Source organism: Leopardus geoffroyi, chromosome A2 (genome assembly GCF_018350155.1).
Source record: "Leopardus geoffroyi isolate Oge1 chromosome A2, O.geoffroyi_Oge1_pat1.0, whole genome shotgun sequence".
Lineage (NCBI taxonomy): Eukaryota > Metazoa > Chordata > Mammalia > Carnivora > Felidae > Leopardus > Leopardus geoffroyi.
The window spans coordinates 109,434,883-109,459,369 of NC_059331.1; the positions used below are offsets into that span (position 1 = coordinate 109,434,883).

Genomic DNA, 24,487 nt, shown 5'->3' on the forward strand with positions numbered 1-24,487 from the left:
AATCTGGGGATAAATGAGTATAGAGAAAACAATACTGGCCATGAGTTGGTCATTGTGAAGCTAGGTAATAGGTACGTGAGAATTATTAAGAGTATTGTCTCTTTTTAGGTATGTGATTGAAAATTTCTATCACCAAAAGTGACAGAGAGAGGGAGGAACACGGGAAAAGAAAAAATATATAGAAAAGAAGACGAGTAGAAGCTCAGGAACTATTTCTGAAGCTGTGAACAATATGTTAAGGCCATTATGTCTCTCTTTTGAAGGCTCATTTCTTCTAAGATTAATTCAATATTTAGTATGTTTTATCAGATTGTACAATAGGTTACCTAGGGTTATACTATGGACTAATCAACATAAAATTCTCAACAAATTAGTCATTGACTCTTTTCTCTGTTGGAGTTTGAAAATTTGTTAGACTGGTTTATATGGAAAGAACTGCATTTAATTCAGGAGATTACAGTCATTCCTGCTCAGAGTACATCCTGAGGCTTTTGGTTTAGGCTAGTTAGCTCCTTTTGTCTGTCGTTGATTTGACAACTATTCAGACGTTTCTGATTAACTCTGGTGTGAGTCATATAGAATATCTGATGAACTCAAGTACTAATCCCTAGTTTTCATGTCAAACAGATTGTGCCTCCATTTATTTAACCAAGGAATTATAGTTTGGCTGGATAATGATTTCAATGAGGAAATTTTAGGTAACATAAGGCAAATTTCTAATAGAGAAGACTCAGACTTATATACAGTACTGCTTCACATACCACAAGAAGCTAGATGGGACACGTTACTGGGTATTTTTTTTTTCGACTTCATGATGAATATATGTTTGTAGCAAACAACTTCTAAGAGAGGTCCACTGGGGCATCTGGGTAGCTCAGTTGGTTGAGCATCTGTCTCAATTTTGGATCAAGTCATGATCTCAGTCATGAGATTGAGCCTCATGACAGGCTCCACAGTGACAGCAAAAAAGCCTGCTTGGGATTCGTTCTCTCCCTCTCTGTGCCCATCCCCCACTCAAGCGTGTATCTACTTGCATACTTACTCTCTCTCAAAACAAACATCTTAAAAAAATAAGAGAGGCCCACTAACGATCACCCTACCTCTCAATATTCACCATCTTGTATATTCACCTCCTCTGGAGTGTGGGTTGGATATACTTACTTCCTTCAAAAGAAGGCAAGAGGACAGAAGTGAGGGGATATTCTTGTAAGATCAATTTACAAAAAGACTGTGCCTTCAATTCTGAATAGCATGTTGTGAGGCAGCTCTGTGGAGAAGTCCACATGGCAAAGGATTAAGGCCCACCAGCAACTACTTGAGTAAGCTTGGGAGCAGATCCATTTCCATGGCTTCAGCCTACAGAAAACAGCTTGACTACAACCAAATTGAAACCCTGAACCAAAGCCTACTGGCTGTGCTGTGCCTACACTCAGGTCTCACAGAAACTTTGAGATAACGAATGCTCATTATTTTAAGTCACTAAATTGGGGGTAATCAGTTATGCAGAAAGCACAGTACAATACGTAATACAATGTTCAACTTAGTGATAACAAGTCATGATCATTTATCCATTTGTTTATTTAACATTCAATAAATCTCCTCCTAGAATCAAGACTGCACTAAGCTCCGGGAAGACTTCAAATTAGTTCAGATAGCAACCTGGATAATACAACAAAAGAGTATGTAAACCAGACTGTAAAAAAAATAGTGAGCAGGAAAAGCTCCCTGGGGAAACACTACTGGGGACAAAAAGTGAAGAGGTAGGAAAGTGCTATCCAATTTGAGAAACTCAAAGAAGTAGAGCTAGCCTGAAGAGTGAGCAATATGGAGAAGCAAGGGTACCACTTTAAGAGGATAGACTTTGGTATCACATAAATCCATATTTATCTCCATGTTCCTGCTTTGCTACTTCATGGCAATGTTAACAAGGACAATTTAGGCATGCCCCTGGGCCTCAATTCTCTCATCTGGAAAATAAAAATAATACTACCTATTTCAGAAGGTTATTAACAACATATGCTATGGTACCTAACATAAAATAGGTGCTGAAAAATGTTTATTATTATTGTTGCTGTGTCTGTCGTCTTTAATAGCATCATTAGTAACATGAGAGATCTTATAAGATTGGCAAGGAATTTTTACATTAATTTAGGAGCAATGGCAAATCAAGCAACAGTTGTGAGTGGAGAGTAACATGGTAAGGCGTAGGAGTTCTAAAAATGCATCTAACAGCCATACCAAGAATGGATGTGACAGAATCAAGACTGGAGGCAGGATATCAGTTAGTAGACTGTGTGATAATCCAGACAAGAGCTGGGGTACATAGGATAGCGACAGGGTTGACGAATACAACACAGTTGAGAGATAATGAGGTAAAATGAAAGTGTTTCAGAACTTTATTTGCTTCAGGGATGAGCTAGAGAATGGGTGAAAGATTATACCAGGTTTAGGAATCTAGGAAAAATATACACAGGTCAGATGAAGGAAAATTGGAACAACAATTTGTGAAATGTGAAATATTACTAATATTCAAACTTGAGAGTCTGGGAGACTTCTAATTGAATTTATATCTCTAAAACACAGGATAGTGATCAATTAAACACAGGGTCAGAGAATGATTTTGTCCCTAACAATTAGAGGATATATGAAGCATTGGCATAGTTTTTCCAGAGGAAACCACTCACCTATGTACAGGAACCAGAAATTATAAACAGTATCCTATAAACAAAATTAAGAGGAAGCCACAAAGAAAACAAAACAAAACAAAAAGGATGTTCAAAAAAACAAGATTTTACAAAATGGGATGAGATTCCTTATAGAAGAAAGTATTAGACAAGAGGGTCAAATGCTGCAGTAAATCAGGGTAAGGACAGATGAGGTATTGTGGATTGCTCAAAGGGTCATTGAGGACCTCGCTGAGAGTAGTTCCTTCAGAAGGTGGGACTGGAAATGAGGCTATAATATATGAAGGAATGAGAAGTTACATTACTCTAAATAAGGACAGCTTCAGGTAACCTGAGTTTAGAGCATTTTTTTTTTTTTTTTTGCTTTGTTTCCATTAATGGAAGGAACTTGAATATGGTGGAATGTTGATGGCAGGGAGAGTGAAGGGAGGGGAACCAGAGCTCAGAAGAGAATACAGTCTTAGTAAGAGCATGACGACAGGTTGAAGACTCTGCTTAAGTTTGGTGCCAGGACGATAAGGATGTTCCCATGTGAGAGTATAAAATTATGCTCTGAAGCTGGAGACAATTTCAATATAACTAAGAATAGGGGTCAATACAGTACAATTAGGCCAACATTTCTCAACTAAAGGGGGATTTTGTCCCTATCCAGGCACCATTTACTATATAAATGCAGATATTTTGGTTGCTACGATCAGGAGCTGGGAATGATAGTAATATCTGGAGATAACTAGGGACATCCAGTGGTACAGACCAAGGATGCTTCTAAATAGTGTACAATTCACAAGACAGCTCTAATAAGGAATTATCCAGCTCAAAATGCCAACAGTGCTGAGGTTAAGAAACCCTGGGTTTGGCATTTGAGAGAAGTGCTGGAGGTTTAAAATATTCACTGAGGAGGATGGGAGCTCACTATGCAATCATGGTATGTTTGCTCTAAAACATTCTGTGTCCACTGCAGATGGAGACCAGTATTTTTTTTAATGGCAACAATCTGAACTACTGTATAATTTCCTCCAGCAGTATTGTTTGAGTCAAGGCTAAGAAAGGTGAAAGTTAGACTAATACATGGATACAGCTTTAACCAAAGGGGTGAATTCCAAAGAACAGGGAATTGAGGCTATCAGTAGAAGATCCATGATCCACTGAAGTGATAGAACACGGTATGTGAACGAGGCAAAGAAGGGTTTAAGATAAAATGCAGCCAAAAGGGACAATATAGAGGACCTAGAGCTCCCTATAACATTCAAAAATGCACAGGAATGCACTTTGTAAAAGTTATAGAATGACAAAATCTGTGATCAGAGGTTAAGATATAGCCTTAGTACTTATTTTTCAGCCCAGTGAAGATGACGACAATATCCAGACAGGGTCCAACAGATAGGTAAATCAAGGTCACTGAAAATGAGAGGGGTAAGGTCTTGAGAGGCCACAGTGATGAATCAATCACACAAGACCAGTAATGAACCACTGTGTGTATCCCCACATCTCATGCCGTTTTATCATGAAACATGAACAGAAAAAGAAGCAACAAAAAAATACTCTGTTAACAGAATACTGCATTAACTGTGACTTGCTTAGATTTATTCCTAGGTGTTTTATGGTTTTTGGTGCAACTATAATAAATAAACTGTAATAAATAAATAAATGGGACCGATGCCTTGATTTCTCTCTCTGTTGCTTCATTGTTGGTGCGACCCTGAGAGAATATTGTTGGAACTCTGGCTATTCTTCAAGTCTGAGTTGACAGAGCTGGGTTTTTATACTCTTGTTGAGTACCCAGCTGTAGTGACACAGAATATAACACCAACAATGAAGCAACAGAAAGAGAAATCAAGGCATCGGTCCCATTTACAGTTGCACCAAAAACCATAAAACACCTAGGAATAAATCTAGGCAAAGAGGTGAAATTTATACGCTGAAAACTATAGAAAGCTTATGACAAAAATTGAAGAAGACACAAAAAAATGGAAAAAGATTCCATGCTCCTGGATAGGAAGAACAATATTGTTAAAATGTTAATACTACCCAAAGTGATCTACATATTCAATGCAATCCCTATCAAAATAACACCAGCATTCTTCACGGAGCTAGAACAAATAATCTTACAATTTGTATGGAACCAGAGAAGACCCTGAATAGCCAAAGCAATCTTGAAAAAGAAAACCGAAGCTGGAGGCATCACAGTCCTGGACTTCAAGCTATACTACAAAGCTGTAATCATCAAGACAGTATGGTACTGGTACAAGAACAGACTCTCAGATCAATGGAACAGAATAGAGAACCCAGAAATGGACCCACAAATGTATGGCAAACTACTCTTTGACAAAACAGGAAGGAATATCCAATGGAATAAAGACAGTCTCTTCAGCAAGTGGTGCTGGGAAAACTGGACAGCGACATGCAGAAGAATGAACCTGGACCACTTTCTTATACCATACACAAAAATAAACTCAAAATGGATAAAAGACCTAACATAAGACAGGAAGCCATCAAAACCCTCGAGGAGAAAGCAGGCAAAAACCTCTTTGATCTTGGCCACAGCAACTTTTTACTCACCACATCTCCAGAGGCCAGGGAAACAAAACCAAAAATGAACTACTGGGACCTCATCAAAATAAAAAGCTTCTGCACAGCGAAGGAAACAATCAGCAAAACTAAAAGGCAACCGAAGGAATGGGAGAAGATATTTGCAAATGACATATCAGATAAAGGGTTAGTATCCAAAATCTATGAGGAACTTATCAAACTCAACACCAAAAAAACAAATAATCCAGTGAAGAAATGGGCAAAAGACATAAATAGACACTTCTGCAAAGAAGACATCCAGATGGCCAACCGACACATGACAAAATGCTCAACATCACTCATCATCAGGGAAATACAAATCAAAACCACCATGAGATGCCACCTGACACCTATCAGAATGGCTGACGTGAACAACTCAGGCAACAACAGATGTTGGTGAGGATGCAGAGAAAGAGGATCTCTTTTGCACTGCTGGTGGGAATGCAAGCTGGTGTAGCCACTCTGGAAAAGAGTGTGGAGGCTCCTCAAAAAATAAAAATAGAACTACCCTATGACCCAGCAATTGCACTACTAGGTATTTATCCAAGGGATACAGGTATGCTGTTTTGAAGGGACACATGCACCCGAATGTTTATAGCAGCAGTATCTACAATAGCCAAAGTATGGAAAGAGCCCGTATGTTCATCGACAGATGAATGGATAAAGATGTGGTATATATATACAATGGAGTATTACTCGGCAATCAAAAAAGAATAAATCTTGCCATTTGCAACTACGTGGATGGAACAGAAGGGTATCATGCTAAGTGAAATTAGTCAGAAAAAGACAAATATCTTATGACTTCACTCATATGAGGACTTTAAGAGACAAAACAGATGAACATAAGGGAAGGGAAACAAAAATAATATAAAAACAGGGAGGGGGACAAAGCATAAAAGACTCATAAATATGGAGAAGAAACAGAGGGTTACTGGAGGGGTTGTGGGGGATGGGCTAAATGGGTAAGGGGCATTAAGGAATCTACCCCTGAAATCATTGTTGCACTATGTGCAAATTTGGACGTAAATTTAAAAAAATTAAGTATTATGTTGAAAAAAAAAATTCTCTCAAGGTCCCACCTCAGTGGCTTCTGCATTGATTGGAAAAAGAATAAACGAGATTACCCAAGAGTAAAAGACTATTTTTGAGGCAAAAGGGCGCTTCAGTGGGTTAGACAGTGGAAAGTTATCTACAGTTTAGGATTTTTTTTTTTTTTTTAAGAGAAAGAGCGTGAGAGAGCGAGCGCACACACACACTCAAGCTGGGGAGGGGCAAAGGAAGAGGGAGAGAGAGAATCTCAAGCAGGCTCCACACCAATGGAGAGCCCAACTTGGAGCTCCATCCCAGGACAGTGAGATCATGACCTGTGCTGAAATCAAGAGTCAGGCTCAACTCACTGAGCCACCGAGGCTCCCCAGGAACAGATTCTTAACAAGTGAACTTGAGACCGAAAGCAGAGAGCAAAGTGCTAAAATTTTCAAAGATGGGGGGAAAATCCCCAGAAAGTCAATGGATAGAAGCAATACAGAAGACTGGATTATAGTATGACCTTTCCACCTAAGAAACAGTGGAAATGGTAATCATTTTTTTTTTTTTTTTTCCAGCTTTGGGTCGTTGCTGCAAACACTACTGGTAGAATTTGTCACTGATTGTCATTAATACCACCTGGGGGAGCTTGTTAAAAATTTGGATTCCAGAACTAATCCCAGTGTACAGTTCACTCAGTTTTTACATATTCCAGGGATCTATGTTCTTAACAGTTCGTGTACCTAATTCAGGACTAAATTTTGGGAAACCAGTAGTATTTACTACTTAATACGTATCTGTCTCATCATTGAAAGTTTAATTATTATAGCTCATTTTCACCAAAAACTTATTACAAGCCAGATGCTTTTCTAAGTACTTTAAATTTATTTAAACTTTAAATTCAAACTTTTAAGTTATTTTATTCAACCCTCTTAATAATTTCACAAAGTGGATATTATTGACATTTTCAATTTAAGATAAGGAAATTAAGCAATAAAGCTGCCATCTGAGTACAGACAGTCCTAACAGAGCTCATTCCTTTTCTAACTATGCTATTGTAATAAAATTAGCTACCTAAGATCAACTTTTTCCTTCAGCTTTTAAATAGAATTTGATCATGTATATTGTTAACAAGTTATCACACATGTTCACCATAAACTTTGATAGGTGGTATACGTTTTAACAGAAACAGGGAAGTTACTTACAGTTAAATAAAATCATTCTGTCAAAACATTTCAAGACACAAAGTTGTCATAGAAATAAATAATTGAAGTCATTAGTGGTAAAACTTACAAATAATTTCTATGGACCTTACATTTAATTACTACTTTCATTTCCTTAGCCCAATTAGATATGAATTTAACTAGCAAGTTCATCAGCTCAAAAAAAGAGGTATAAAATGAACTCAACTCTTTGAGATCATGAAACTCAATCTTTGAATACTTACATTTAATTCGTCTTTTAGTACTTCTTCAAGACGATGACCTACATGATTCTCATCTTTTGTGTCCATAACCAGGCAAATGTGCTGTGAAATTCTTTCTGAGATAAAAAAAAAAAAAAAAAAAAGAAAAGAAAAGAAAGAAAAAAAAGTAAGTTTCTAAGAGAAAATGGAACAAAGCCCTAGTATGCTAAAACCTGGATTAACCTGTTGTTTGTAACTGTCAAACTACAAAGCTTTTACCTGCAGGCCAGTGAAGTCACTTGGAATCCACACTGATAAGTCCTCCACTCTTTACCACCCAAGTCAATAAAGATAGGGATTCAGTGCTGTGTAAGTGGCTAACCAGGACATGATATAATCAACAGAAATAAGACATCATAGGATATATCTAAAAAGGACTAACTGAAGGTGACAGCTATTTGCCTGACAGTTCATTCCTTCTCTGTTTATAAAGAGTCCCCTAGAATCTGATAAAATCCCATCTCATGCAGATTCCCCCACTTCAGGCTAGAAAGTACCTTCTGTGTGCAACTCACTGCGCCACCTAGTGTCCTGGATGAGCACAGAAGTGTCCTTGGCATTTGTCTTAATTCAGTCAATTCAATACAATTAAGTTCTTGCCTGTTTAACTGTTACAAGTGAATATAATAGCCAAACTATTTTCTTCAAATTTGTTAAGTGTCTTTGACATGATCCATTTTAAAAACACAATTCATATGACATAATCACGCTCACCTTTGTAAACCTTGGATGCACTCTCTCAAAAGATACATAATCCTACTCTACACTAGCTAGGTCTATAATACTAAGAAATAGCTATATTGCTGCCAATTAAGAAGACAATGCACGGTATTATGTCAAAAACTTTTACAAAGGCTTAATTTTAAATAAGAATTCTAAATCAAATTAGTTTAACATTTAACCCAGCTGCTTCTTCAAGGAACAACTTTATATAGCATGATATATATAAACGTTAATCTAGTAATAGTTAATCATTTTTCCAAGCACAGCTGGGGACAACAGACATTTAAAATATTAAGAAAAGCACCAATTAATAGTACTCCCTTTACTAACTACCTCACATCTATCAAGAATATTGTATGGTGCAAGAGCTCTATGTTCTATTATTACCAATGTTCATGATGGCCCTGCAAACGATATTATTATGAATCTATATAATAGACACCAGAAACCTGAATTCACAGAAATGAACTAACTTTTTCATGATCACTCTTGCTGAGGCTTTACAAAGGGGAGATAATGTAAAAAAAATGGGCAAATGGTATACCTAGGCAAAAGACAGAATGGAAGTTATATGTACTATTCTTTCATCTTTTGTTTGAAATAAAAAATATTCTGCCCCCCAAAAACACCTAAGGTACAATAAAAAAAAAATACATGAATATGTGTGTGTTGCATATGTATGTATATAGTAGGAGATCTTAAAATTCATCTTCTAAAAAAATTTAACTATTGGATGTAACGAATATATTAACCTTATTGTGGTAATCACTGCACAATACATACATACATCAAATCATTACATTGCACACCCAAAACTTGCATGATGTTATATGTCTTTTTTATCTCAATAAAGCTGGATTAAAAAACAATCACCTATTTACCGAAGACCAACAACAACAAAAAAAATACGAGAACCTAGATTCAAGGCAATATAACAATAAATAAGGTGAATCTTTTATCATGTCGATTTCTATACTGTCTGTTTACCCCCTTGTAATTCCCAGGGATTTATACTCCAGAGTAATCTGGGCCAGATTGACCATTTTCTTTATACTGTCAATTGTCCATACCAATATGTCCTTTCCCTAGTCATATAAAATTCTCTACCTGTCCAGTGGCATTCACAGTCTAGACCAGGTTAAATCTTCATCAGTTCCCCCAATTCAATGGTTCTCAACTTTGGTTGCACATCAGAATCAATTCTGAGTCGGTTTTGTTTGGCTTTTGTAGTTTTCAAATACATACTTTTAAAACCCACCCAACAAGATTCTTGCCTGTATTTTTTTTGAAGCTCCAAAACTGATTCAGATGTTTAGTCACATTGAAAACCTCTGCTTGTTCATTGCCTTGATTTTCTAAAATGTGGAGTTTATACAAGTTTTCACTTCGAAAAAAAACAAAAAACAAAAAACTAATTGCCTATGATAGCTGATTAATTCCTCCAAAATGGTATAACTCTTTTTGAATATAATCCTTTTGGGATAATTCTGCAGTTTTCTCTAATCTACTCCATATTGTAGCAATTGGAGCATGCTGAGAATTGTTATTCAATTCCCTTTGAGATTGCTAGCATCAAACTGTTTAAAAAAAACCCAAATCCATCCACCTACTCTGATCTTTATGGCTCACTAGAGTTTACAGTTTAGCCGTTTCTTGGCCAGTATTATAAAGGCAATCTAAGAAAAAAAAAAAAAGCACACAATGTTCATAAATTATAGATATAAGGCACTTCTTGGGCATTTAATAATGTTTGTTAGGTTAATGAGCAATGTGCAATTTTTTTAAATGCTACAGGAATCCAATATCCAAAAAATTCTATAAATAGTATATTCATGCTTTATCAATATTTTACATGTCTGAAATATGCAAAGACTAAAAATCAGTTTCTATGTAGAAATGACAAAGTTTCTACACAGAATTTATAAATATACGAGAAATGAAGGAAACATGGGATAAAAGATGTAACATTATGACATTTTAATGAGGATTAAAGGAGGATTTAATATACCTAAAGTTACATAGAGTGTCTGGTCCAAGTAAATCCCTAATAATTGTTCACATAATAATTGTCACTTCCATGGTTACATGGATCCAACAAAAATATAAATTAAAATTAGTTTTGTCTACTCAAGATACGACCCATCTGTAACTACAAATGGCCCCTGGTCTCTATGGTCTTAATTATTTCAGTTTGGTTAAAAAAAATCCATTTCAATTTTGTCCCACTAATCCTTTTCAAATTTCAAAGTTACACCCAAAAAAGCAGTAATTATGTGTAATAATAAAAACCACATCTTAAGTAACAGTCCTGTGTTTTCAACCCTGCACTTTGTAAGTTTTTTTTTTGTTTGTTTGTCTGTTTGTTTTTTGAGACAGAGACAGTGCTAGTGAGGGAGGGGCAGAGAGGGAGAGAAAAAAATCACAAGATTCCACACTGTCAGAACAGAGCCTGATACAGGGCTCAAACTCATGGAACTGTGAGATAGTGACCTGGGCAGAGATCAAGAGTGCAACACTTAACAGACTGAGCCACACAGGTGTCCCTCCCTGAACTTCTTTATAACTAAAGTGGATACATTCTGATCATTCTTATCTTGGTTTATCCGTTAGATCTAGGTTGAAGCATCTCATGTGGTTTCTACTGATAATCCCACACACACTGACAATCCTAACTGGGAATACTAATGTACGTAAAATCTTTACCAACAAAAGACAATAGCAATGACTGCACTCGGGCCATGCAGCTGGAGGCTCAAAATGGTGAAGAATGCAGCTATGGAAGCAGGGCTCCAATAGACTGAACCTCCTCAATGCCAGTTACTCCAATACCCCCAACTCAGAAAAAAATGTACGTTTAAAATTCATTTTTTCATGAAGGAGAAAATTCTTTCCAAACATAATACAATTAATATTTACTATTTCTCAAAGCAAACAATTTAACAACTTCTCTGAGGTTAATAATGAAATCAACAAAAACAGGGGCCTTTAGAGTTGTTAATCTGTTGTTCTAACTATTAATAAAGCGATTCTTAGAAATTTTAGACATTAAAATAAACACAACAATAGAATGAGGGAAAACCATAAAATCATTTTGTTTCCCAGAATCATGAAAAATATACCACAAGAATGTAGTCTTTGTTCTCTCCCTTAAACAGACCTAAAGATAAATTAGAAAAATAATGCAGTTAAATTTAGCTCATACCTGACCTGTCAACTTTATTACTAATATTAATTTTTTGAGTTTACTCATTTACTGTAAGACAGTGCGCACGCATGTGTGCAAGTGGAAAAGGGGCAGACAGAGAGGGAAAGAGAGAATCTGAAGCAGGGTCCGCACTGTTAGCTCAGGGCCCGATGTAGGGCTTGAACCCACACACCGCGAGATCATGACCTGAGCCGAAATCAAGAGTCGGCTGTTCAAGTGAATGAACCACAAACCCACCCCCAACTAATATTAACTTGTTAGTTTTAGTTGTCACTCTACCTTTTTTATAAAATATTTTTTTAATCTTCCTAAAAGGACAATTATGACACATGAAGTATTTTAATATCTAAACCTGTAGGGTATGTTCACCAAACATCATTTTTAACACATATTCTCTGATCTACACTGAAAAACTCTTTATTTACGTACAGCATCTAGGTATCACAGAGCTCAACACGACTAAAACCAGAAAAAATTCTAAAGGAACATTACGTGTAGTCTATACGTTAGTTACAAGCTGTAAGCATTAATAAATAAGAACCAATTTTTCAATTAATACCTCATCCTTGTGTGCTAGAACTTTTAAATGGTCAAAGTATGTGCACAATTGCCAAAAGTATTATGCTAAAAATAATGTACAATTTGATTTTACTTTCCTGGCTGTGATGGATAATTTTATGTCAACTTGACTGAGCAATGGGGTGTCCAGATACTTAGCCAAACGTAATCTGCGTGTTTGTGTGAGGGTATTTTTAGATGTGGTTTACATTTAAACTGGTAAACTAAATAAAGCTGATTGCCCTCCCTAAAGTGGATGGGCCCCCATCTAAACAGTAGAAGACCTGAATATAACAGAAGTTTGACCTCCCAGGAGTAAGAGAGGAACCTGCCGCTTAATGGCCTTGGATACAAAACACTGGCTTTTCCCGGTTCTACAGCAGCCTGCTGGCCTTAGGACTTAAACTGTGACACTTGCTATGGAGATTTTGGACCTGCCAACCTCCATAATCTATAATCACATGAGCCAATTCATGTGTGTATCCTGTTTGTTCTATTTCTTTGGCGAACCCTGACAAATATGCTAGCAAATAAGCCTAATTCTTCAACAGATAACTAGTAATTTCCCAGTCTTCATCACAAAATTCCCACCTCCTGCAATTCTATAAAAGGCAACATAGAATCACCCATGCCTTGAGCAACACTCCTTACTCCTCAGCCAAATCATACCACCTGGACATATCTTGATCTTTGGACTAATATATGTGTTCCCCCTACCTGCAAATGCCATTCATGTCCTTGTCTAATTCTCCAGAATGGTCCACCTCAAACCATTTGCTTTAATAACCACAGGTCGGTGTTTTAGATGCATTTTGGTCAGGGGTGGGAACAGGAGGAGAGGAAAAAAAAGGAATAGGGAGGTAACCTTCACCAAAGAGACTTTTTTGAAACTACAATAAACCCACATCTCCAAATTCCCACTTGTGATACATAAAGCTATCTCTCTCAAACATGTGTAAGCACGCAGCCAGGATTTTCCTTATACCCAGGTATGAATTACTGTGTTACTAATCTGAGTGGTCCTAAGGCAAGGCCCTGCAGTGTAAAGTTTCAGAAACAGAAATTTACACACACTTTGGCTGTAATAAGCCACTCACAAAGCTGATGTTCAGGCAGCACCCAGCAACAGAGTCATGGAAGTCCTTATGGTCAGCAATCATTCTGGTAGTCAGTGCATTTATTCTAATTAATCCATATGCATGCCATACTAAGTAAGTGGCTTTAATATTGTCTTTACTTTTTACCAAGGTAGACAGTTTTAAACATCATTTCTCTCAATCATAACAAGCAGAAATTATTCTCCCCATTTTATAGATTGAGTCTATATAGCCAGTAAGTTGCCTAAAGTCAAAGAGCCATGAAATTATAAATTTCTGTTCTCTAACTCAAATCTATGTGAAGTTAGTATCCTAAAGGGTATTTTTTTTCTTTCACATTGGTCTGCATTTTTATTTTGCTTTTATTACAAATTTTACATTGAATTTTATCCTTTTTCTCTACCATAAAATCACCGACTCCTAAACTCAGTAAACTCCAATTTATTTGATAACTTCTGATTTCCCAACACCACTCCAAAGTTTTAGCACAGGGCACCAACAAGAAGGTATTGACAGCCATTTGTTTTGAGGCTGTGTGCTAGGATCATGACTAAGACAGATTTTGATGGGCTGAATGAATTTTGTCCCCTACCAAATTCATTGTGGTGTAGCAGGATTCTTGCACAGAGCCATGACAATGAGCCTTTTCCTTCCAGGAACAAACTTTATTCCTGCCGGCACTGCTCCGTCAGGTTGGTACCCCAAGAACTGAGCCCTGAACTCCACATGGCATAGTTTTTTGTATTTTTTTTTTTTTTTTACTTCTTTGTCCCTCATATATGGTAAGATACAAACATGTAGTCTGATTAAGTGGTCCCATGTTACAAGGTTGTGAGGGATGTTGTTATGTACAGGTATAATTAGGTTGCCTTGTTTTTGTTTTTTGTTTTGTTTTCCTTAGGGAGGGGACGCTTCCACAGTGGGAGCTCTAACCCTAAGCATCCTCAGAATGTGACCATATTTGGAGACAAGAGACTGCAAAAGGTCATCAGGTTAAAATGAGGACAATTAGAGTGAGCCCTAATCCAACATGACTGTTTTCTTTATAAAAAGACAAATGCAAATTAATGGAAAAATTATCAAAGTCAAGCATCATATAATTTTTTATAAGAGAACACTTCTAAAAAAAATGAAGGTGTGCCAGAAATATGTGACTATGAAGCCAATCAAAATTGCAATCTACTATTTTACAACAAGCTAAAAAAACATACAGGTAATGAAACCAACCATTAGAGAACTATATAATTTAGAATTTACAAACACAGAAATTAGGTGGTAGTCCTCAGTAAAGAATGTAAAGTAAAAGACTATCTCAGAAACAAAGACTATACAAACATGACATAGGTACTAAATTAACAGATAATTTAAGATAAAAAGTTAAAAATGAAAAATAGTTTTAAATTAAAAAATGAAGAGATAAGGATCCAGCAAAGTTACATATATTGAAGTTGGATAAAGATGATCCAACATAAATGTAATAGGAATCCATGAAGAATACTGACATTTTTATTTACACACACACACTCAGATCACATATAAATATCCTCAAAAATTTACCAAGAAAAAACATTACCAAGACATTTTCTAGTAAAATTACTTGACTTAAAAAAAACAAAAAACAAAAAACAACATCATTCCTTTGGTCACCTAGACAAAAGAATAGAGATAATAAAGGTAATGAAACAATCATCAGAATGTATTCAATAAAAACAAAGGACATATTTAAGTTATTCAAGGAAAAAATTATGAGCCAAGATTTTATATTCAGCAAAAATGACTTTCAAGTATAAAGCACACAATTTTCAACTTGAATTAAGAAAATGATTTTCCTGTGAATATTTCCTAGGGAATGTACTAGAGCTCAAGTTTCAGACAACCAAAGTCTAGAGACACACATATACAATGACTGAGGAACAGCATAAAACAGTTACTTGCAGAACTGTGACAAAATAATGTCTAAAATTAACTGAATACAGTAATAATGGCAATATAATCTGAAAATATACAGTATCAACAAGAAAATGCAACAGGAGAATGAATGGAACATATAAAAAAATATGTGACTTTTTTCAGAAATAGTCTTGGTTGATAGTACCTACACTTTGAGACCTGGAGGGTACACTGTTGAATAAAGTATCTGAATGATTGTACAATATTCTGTTAATTCCTGTATCTTTGAAAACCAAGGTTCTTATTGGGGTGGAATTAAAATAGAATAATGAACTGGAAGTATCATATAAATTTATGAAGTATTTCATCTTTATGTAAACACACACACACAAAATAATTGGTAAGTTTAGAGAATGAAGAGAATGAATTCATTCAGTTGAATACTAATAAAAGAAAATAACCATTTACCTTTCTATGTAAACTGTACACTGGGTAAAGTATAGATGAGAAGTGTTTATGAAAGTACCTCAACTAATAGATGAAAACTATTTAAATGAATTAAAATGTCATGATTTTTAACACCACCTCCACATATTAGGTAATCTAGTCACTGGATACCAATGGCTGCTATCATCAGAAAATAAGAGGGGCGCCTGGGTGGCTCAATCGGTTGAGCATCCGACTTCGGCTCAGGTTGTGATCTCACAGTTCGTGAGTTTGAGCCCAGTGTCAGGCTCTGTGCTCAGAGCCTGGAGCCTGCTTCAGGTTCTGTGTCTCCCTCTCTCTCTGCCCCGTCCCCACTCATACTCTGTCTCTGTCTTAAAAATAAATAAAATATTAAAAAAAAAAAAAAAAAGACAAGACAATAAGAGATAACCAAACATTTGGTGTGTAATAAAAAACTCACACCACCTCTCATCTTACCAAAGAGATGAAACTAAATCTTATTAAGTTTCTAGAGCCAGCTAACACTTTGTAGAAGACAGAAAAACATACAGAAATATGCATAATTGAAGCATGCAAGAATATACACTCATCAAAATTCAAAATAGGAAAAAATCTACACATCGCATAAACTGGGTTCATCAGGCAACAAAGTTTAAGCAAAATAAAAGGATGGGGAACTGGTAGGGTGAGATTAAACAGGTCATTAAAACACACACACACACAACTAAACCAAAGTGTCTAGAAATGTACATTTGAGTGATAAAGCTCAGAAGAAATATGGGAAAATTGCTGTAAAATCTGGATAGAGATAGAACAAGTTGTAATTGCCTAAGAATACAAGAAAAAGGCTCTGCTGTGGGTGGGAAAGTTCTATTCTTGATCTGAGTGCTATTACACAGATATGTACATTATTCTTTAAGGTACAAATTTGGTTTGGATTTCTGTATCTGTGGTTTGGTAATAAAACGTTTTAAAAAACATATGCGAGTATACTACTGTTTTCATCCATCCTTCTTTCATTCAGAAAGTATCTTTATATATGATCAGAGGACAGGATAAAGGTCTGGAGTGTATCACATAAGGAAATCTAACCAACTGTTAAAACAATGTGTGAACTTTGAAACGTTTAAGAGAAAAGCTAAAAACATCCAGACCCAGGAGCATTATTTTTATTCACAAGGCACTAGGCATTAAAAATTCAAGTTACCACAGAGAGCCCTTTAAATTCTAATTCATGAAAGCGATGTTACTAATAAATAAAGGATATTAACACCCTTTCAGTAAAAACAATTGAGGCACAGAGTAACTCAGCCAAATCACTGGATGATTTCTCACTTGGTAATTTACAAATCATATTATGTATAATACAATAAATGTATATTCTAACCAAAGTCGTATGATGCAGGGAAAACCATTATGTCGTTCTTACAGGTAAAGATTTAAATGATTTTCCTGGGCTTAATTTGGCTAGTGACCTGAGGAGCCAAGATTCAAACCAGGTAAATTAGTCTAGAATTGAAGCCCTCAACCATTGCACATGCCGATAAAACATATAAGGAAGATAGGTAATTTCCTAATTCAGGAATCCCCCCCCCACACACACTTTTTTTTTTCTAATTGAAGCCACACATGTCAAAAGGATTCATGGAGTAAATAAGATTCTCTGCAGTTTCCAACAAACCTTTGCAATAGAAAATGACATTAGCAATTAGAAAATTGCAATAGAAAATGACTAGGGAAAATAGGAAGTCTTCTTTCATTGTTTTTAATTACATAACTAGCAAACTTCCAACACTTTATTTAATAAATTAAAACTCCAATGCTACCTCTGTGTAACACTCCTAAAATAGAAAGAGCATCTTCCGGGCCATGTGAAGATATACTGATCTCTAGCTTTCTCTGCATTGGTATGCACTAAAATTACCTTTATGTCATCTCCCTAATTTTAATACATTACAAGTTTGTGTAACCACAACATCAGGATACAAAGCAGGTCAATCTCTCATATCATCTCTTTGTTCTCACCCCCTCTGAAGTTCCTTACTACAGGCATCCTCTGTGCTACGAGTCCAAGATAGGGCTCCATCTCACGAACCCGTGTTATCATGATCTGAGCTGAAACCAAGAATCAGGCACTTACTTAACTGACTGAACCACTCAGGCTCCCCTCTTCAGGGCTTTTGATCCCCTTGTGTAACATGCTTTGCCATCTAAAACTTAGCCACCTTTGGTTAGGGTATGTGGTTTAGCAAAATACATTCTTGTACAACATGTTGTCCAAAATGTTTAATTCCAGGGGCACCTGGGTGGTTCATTGAGTTAAGCATCTGACTCTTGATTGCAGTTTAGGTCATGATCTCATGGTTCCTGAGTTGGAGCCCCACATCAGGCTTTGTGCTGACAGCGTATAGCCTACTTTTGATTCTCTTTCTCTCTCTCTGCCCCTCTCCAACTTGGGCATGCTTTCTTTCTCTGTCTCAAAATAAGTAAATTAACTTTAAAAAAATGTTTTATTCCAATGTTATTCTGAAATCCTTCATAGGACGTAGGAAATATTATGTAGACATTCTTAAGTTTATGAATGAGGCCAAACACTAATTTGTACTATACTCATCTTTTAAAAGTTCATCTTATTATCCTTGAACACTGGACTTCTTGGTAGACCTGAAATATAGGGTCTTCCTTCAAGGGTTAGAAAACACATATAATTTGGGGTTTTTGCATTCAACTTCAGAAAACAGTAAAATGAAAAATTTCTAACATGCACAACCTTCTCTTTACCACATGAAAACCCAATGACACATTAAGAAGAGCACGGGAAAAAAGTTTGGGGGGCACCTGGCTGACTCAGTCAGGTAAGCAGCCACCTCTTGATTTCAGCTCAGGTCATGATCTCACAGTTCATAAGGTTAAGCCCTGCATTGGGTGACAGCACAGAGCCTGCTTGCAATTCTATCCCTCTTCCCCCACCCTCTCTCTCTCTCTCTCTCTCTCTCTCTCAATCTCTCTGTCTGCCCCTCCCCCACCCTGGGCTCTCTTTCTCAAAGTAAACAATAAACATTAAAAAGAAAAAAAGAGGAACAAGGAATATCTAGACATGTGCCTGCAACTAATAACCAGTAAGAACTCAAGAGTGCTCAGGACAGTATTAATTTTTACAAGAAGGTTTCAAAACATCTTTCAGTAGAGACAAACCTAAATACTAAGTTATTAGTAAGTTCCACAAGTGAGCAAAAAAATCCAGGCCAGCCTTCAATTCTCTTAGAAACATCCAATACCGTGACTTCATCAAGCCTCATCATTCACTTGGCTGACCTCTTCAGCCAAAATGTTAGTGTTCTTAGGTATATAAGAAACTATCAAATCCAATACTACTCACCTCCAAAAGATATATCTAGCCCTAATCCATTCAAAATGAAGGCAGTCCTCTTCCATTCCCCTGTTGAGTTCCTTGAATCAACAGCAAATCATATTTTCTGTCTTACAGCAAGGATTTTAAAATAGTATTAAACCGAACCATCACTGCTGAGCCCTGATATCTCTGTTTTCATTTAAACTACAGGAAGAGGCTTCAGGTTTCTCTAAACACCTTCATAGAGGAAGCTATTAGAACAGGAAGAGGGGCAGCATACAATCGATAAAAGAAAAAAAGCCAACAAGTCATGTCTCCAGGACAAACAGAAAATAGGGATGGTACAGAGAGTCTTGCAAGAAAACCACACATACCCACTTTAATAGGTCAAACTGATCTTCAGAGAAGTTAATTCTATTGTTGACTGTCCCTGTTTCAACTGAAGGGCAATAGTACACAGGCAGATACTTTTTTCCCAAGATTTGTTATGTCTGATCTTAACCACATTTTTGAATTAGTCATTGAATACAGGATGAAGTTTCCTGCCTTTCCTACTTACAACTAAAAGTAAGGAGCAGACATGTGACATCTTGTCCCTTGCATATGTTTTTACATGTAAGATATTACTGTTTTCCAAGTAAACGATGCCATATATTTATATATATTGCTTTTCAAAGTATATATATTCTGACTTAACAGAAATGTGAAATACATTTTTTTAAAATCTAATGACTCACCAAGATATTTACAAAATGTATTATTGCTTTAAGCATAAACGTTCATTTAGAGTTTTTGTTGTTTTATATCCTACCTACATCAGAGTCCCATATAACTGTCTTTTGTCTTATCAAGTCTTATTTAGCTAATTGCTTGATAACTCACTGTGACCTTAGAAGTTTTTGAATATGACAGATTTACTGCCCTATGCTTTAGTGAGCATCTCACTAATGACAAATAAATTATATAATTAAAGTCAATTCTACTTTCTCTAATCTTCAACCAAATATTTAACTTTCCAATTTACATTCTTTTACAATAAGATTTCAAGGAAACCAAACTGCTATTAAATCATTTGCAACCCTCCTGTTCTAACTAATTAAAGCTTGACGCAAATGTTCTTACAGATTCTTGTAACATACAGTCACAGTACTACTTACAAGACAGTGAAGAACAAAAACTATTATGTAAAAAGGAGTTACGGTATTAATGTGAAAATGTGGAAAATGAATAATCACAGTGAAAAGCCAGATACATCAAAAATTACAGTTTGTATGTAAATCTTAGCTGTCACTTTGCATTGTACAAAAGCATGGTTAATGACATAAATGGTGCCATCGCTGGGTATTTAACAAGAAAAACCTGATGAAGACATACTACAGATGCAGAGCATTGTCCTGTTACAGATGTAGAAAACCTGATTTAAAGTTTCTCATTCTTTCAATTTGATTTAAAAAACTAAAAATACATTACACTTAAGATGCCATGACTTTAAGAGTAAATATTAAAAAAATCAAAAATATATTAAGACATGAGTTTCTGCATATGCATAAAATACATATTATCACAATGAGTCTCCATAATTCTCAGTAACACTGAATTTTATTCACATGTAATTTTACCTTGTTCCATGCAGTCAAATCCAGTTTCAATGTATAAGCTATTTCAATGTGTAAGCACAAGATGATTCAACTGCTTGCCTACTGGGATAATTTTCTAAAACACTGTATGAAACATAAAAAAGCAGGCTTATGGATTTTATAGCTTACGTGTTAAAAAAGCACAACAGTAAAAGAATTGCCTTTATCAATGACGTTGAAAAAAGTGTATTTTCAGAATAAAATCTGTTTCTGAATAAATAGATGTTTTCGAGAAATCAAAGTCAATTTACTTTAACAAATGGAAAACATTAGATAATGATTGGTAAGACATGAAATTTTAGGTAAACATTAGCTATTTTTAATTAATATTAACTGAAGCCATGTAAAAATTAAATTTTCCTTTTTTATTATTTTGTTTTTCCATGTTTACATAAACCATCTTATGACAAGAGGCACCATGAGGCTTTTTTTAATAACACAAACTTACTTAGGTTTGTACGATTATAACCAACAAAGAATAAAATACTATTTTTCAACAGTTGTTAACCACAAAATTAAATATATTCAAAGATTAGATAGGTTATGATAGATCAGAAAAATTATGGTACAAAACAAATGCAATCTCTTATTTAAAAGTTCTATAGGAGAGGCGCCTGTATCACTCAATCAGTTAAGCATTCGACCTCAGCTCAGGTCATGATCTCCCAGTTCATGGATTGGAGTCCCACGTCAGGCTCTGTGCTGACAGTGAGGAGCCAGGAGCCTGCTTCAGATTCTGTGTCTCCCTCTGTCTCTATCTACCCTTCCCCTATTCATGCTCTGTCTCTCTCAAAAATAAGTAAACATTAAAAAAAAAAAGTTAAATAAAAATAACTAAGTAAATAAATAAATGAATGAATGAATAAATAAATATTCTATGGGTTATTTTCTGCGAAAATCTTAGAATATTGCTCCTTTTGCCAAGATAAGGTCAGTCAGGCTATTAAATTAAGTGTTGGGTGGGATTGTCTGTATGTCATGTAAATCTAGATTAAGTATGTTACTGCTGGCATCTGTTAACACTAATAGTTTGGGGACATCTGAGCAAGCAAAGCAGGCTTGGGTGGGCTTAACCAGCTTGTGTAAAGCATAATACCTCTTCACTAAGAAGATGTTTACAAACTTATCGCGTAAGTTCAATGTCTTGTTGAGCTTAATGACGCTACTGTAGCAAAGTTTGTTTTAAATTTCACTCTTTACCTCAGAAAAAGGAGCAGTAAAATGGTGATGGGAATCCCTATAGCATTTGGCCTGGAAAGCAAGAGGGTCCAATTTCCTGACTTCTGCAAACCAGCTTAAACCACTTTAAAGCCTGGAATTTTAAAGGTCAGCTGGGAGAGAAGATTAGCAAACAATACATGGATAGGCATCTTGAAAAGAGGGACCAGAAGAGTGCCTGGGGCACACAGTGGGGAGGTTAATTGCTCATCTCAGAGCACTACCTAGAGAGACAGCATTCAGTGACAGACTCCTCCAGGAACAAAGGAAGTGGGAGGCACCACCTTCCTACCGCATCACTCAGCATAACCACAGAGCCACTTGCAGGAACTAACACAACACCTCCACCTAACTAGCTTACACCAAGCTCTACCTCCCGCACACTCCCATCCAACTATACTTCCCAGTCTCACTTGCCTGAGTCCCAGCACAGCAAGCCTCATCCCCCAGAAGACCAGCTCAAATCCCTGCTCAGATCACACCTCCTGATTTGAGAGTTGTGCAGAGCCTCACTTCTGGCAGTGGTGGCAACAGGTCTCATCACAAGCAGACCAGAACACACCTACTTAAAGCACCACATTCTGGAAAGGGACCAAATCTTGCCCACATCAGGCAAAGAAAGCCTCCACAGATGACCGGCCTGAAGGATAAAGTGGCCAGGACAAAATAGCAGAGTGCACAGAGCATACAGTGGAGACACTCCCGGAAACACTAGGTCCTAGGGAACAGGGGGACTGCACTAAAGGGCACTCCTGGACCTCTTCTTCATAAGGCCATTATCTTCAAGAACAAGAGATGGAGCTGACTTTCCTAACGCAGAGAAACAGGCACAGAGACTTAGACAAAATGAGAAGATAGGGAAATGTATCCCCAGTGAAAGAACAGGACAAGGCCATGACTTATAGCTAAGCAAAATAGATATAAATAACATGCCTAAAGGATTGTGTAAAGGATCCTAAGGATTCTCACTAGACTTGAGGAAAACAGTGGAAAATATCAGTGAGACCCTTAACACAAAGGAATAAGAAAACAGATATAAAGGGCTCAATACAAGAAATGAGAAATACAATTGATAGAATGGACAGCAGGATGGAAGAAACAGAGGAACAAATGGATGACAAAGACAACAGAGTAATGCAAAGTAATAAAATTTAAAAATATAGACCAAAAAGAATTATACCACATGAGAATAGACTTAGGGAACTCAGTGATTCAATCAAATGTAATGACATTAATATTACAAGAGTCCAAGAAGTAGGGAGAGAAAAGGAGGCAGGAAAATTATTTGAAGAAATAGTAGTTAAAAACTTCCATACTCTGGGGAAGAAAACAGATTATCTGGATCTAGGATGAACAGAGAACCCCCAACAAAATCAACAAAAGCAGATCCACAGCAAGAAACACTGTAATTAAATTCACAAAATATAATGATAAAGACAAAAAATTAAAAACATCAAAACAAAAGAAGACAGTAACATAGAACGGAAAACTAATAAGGCTAACAGGGACTTTCTGAGCAGAAACTTTGCAAGCCAGAAGGGAGATGCATGATATATTCAAAGCGCTAAATGGGAAAAATCTGCAGTCAAGAACACTCTATCCAGAAGGGCTATCATTCAGAATAGGAGACACAGTTTCCCAGACAATCAAAAACTAAATGAGGTCATGACCATTAAATTAGTACTGCAAGAAATATTGAAGGGGACTCTATGAGTAGAAAGGAGACCAAAGTGACAGTATGAAGGTAGGAAACAAAAGTAAAAATGAGTATATTTGTTTAAAAAATTCAGTCAAGAAACTCACAAAATAAAGTAAAATATGACAACATGTACCCAAAATATGGGGAGGAGAAAAGTAAAAATAGGTTCAACCTTAAGCGACCACCAACTTAACACAGACCACCAAATGCAGGAGAAGTCATACACAAATCTAATGGTAACCATATTTTAAAAACCACTAATAAATCTGTAAAGAATATAGACAAAGAAATACCAATGGATCATTAAAGAAAATCAACAAACCATGAAAGAAAGGATCAGAGAAAATCATGAGAAACAACCACAAACACAAATAATAAAATGGAAATAAATACATGTCTATCAATAATTACTTTGAATGTTACTGGACTCAATGCTCCAACCAAAAAGATACAGGGTGAGAGAACGGAGTTTTAAAACAAAACAAAACAAAACAAAACAAAACAAAACAAACATTCATCTATATGCTGTCTGGCAGAGTCTCATTTTAGAGCTAAAGACACTTGCAGATTGAAAGTGAGGCGGTAGAAAAACATCTATTATGCAAATGAGTGTCAAAAGAAAGCCAGGGTAACAACGCTGTATCAGACAAAATAGACTTTAAAACAATAACTGTAGCAAGAGACAAATAAGGACACCTTCTATAATAAAGGGAACAATCCAACACAAGGATATAACAACTGTAAATATTTATGCACCCAACATAGAAGAACCCAAACAATAAAACAGTTAATAACAAAAATAAAGGAATTAATCAATAATAATACAATAATAGTAGAGGACTTTAACACCTCACTGATATCAATGGACATATCATCCGAACAGAAAATCAACAACAATGGCTTTGAATGACATACTCG

General features: G+C 36.1%; 1 protein-coding gene across 3 annotated transcripts in view; it reads right to left on the bottom strand.

The window, feature by feature from the left end:
• CRPPA (CDP-L-ribitol pyrophosphorylase A) overlaps positions 1-24,487 on the bottom strand; it is a 318,326-nt gene that overhangs the window by 172,301 nt on the left and 121,538 nt on the right. For all 3 annotated transcript variants that reach the window (XM_045494985.1, XM_045494987.1, XM_045494986.1), the window contains exon 6: positions 7,726-7,820. In XM_045494985.1, the coding sequence (XP_045350941.1) occupies positions 7,726-7,820 (95 nt within the window). The remainder of the gene's footprint in view (positions 1-7,725; positions 7,821-24,487) is intronic.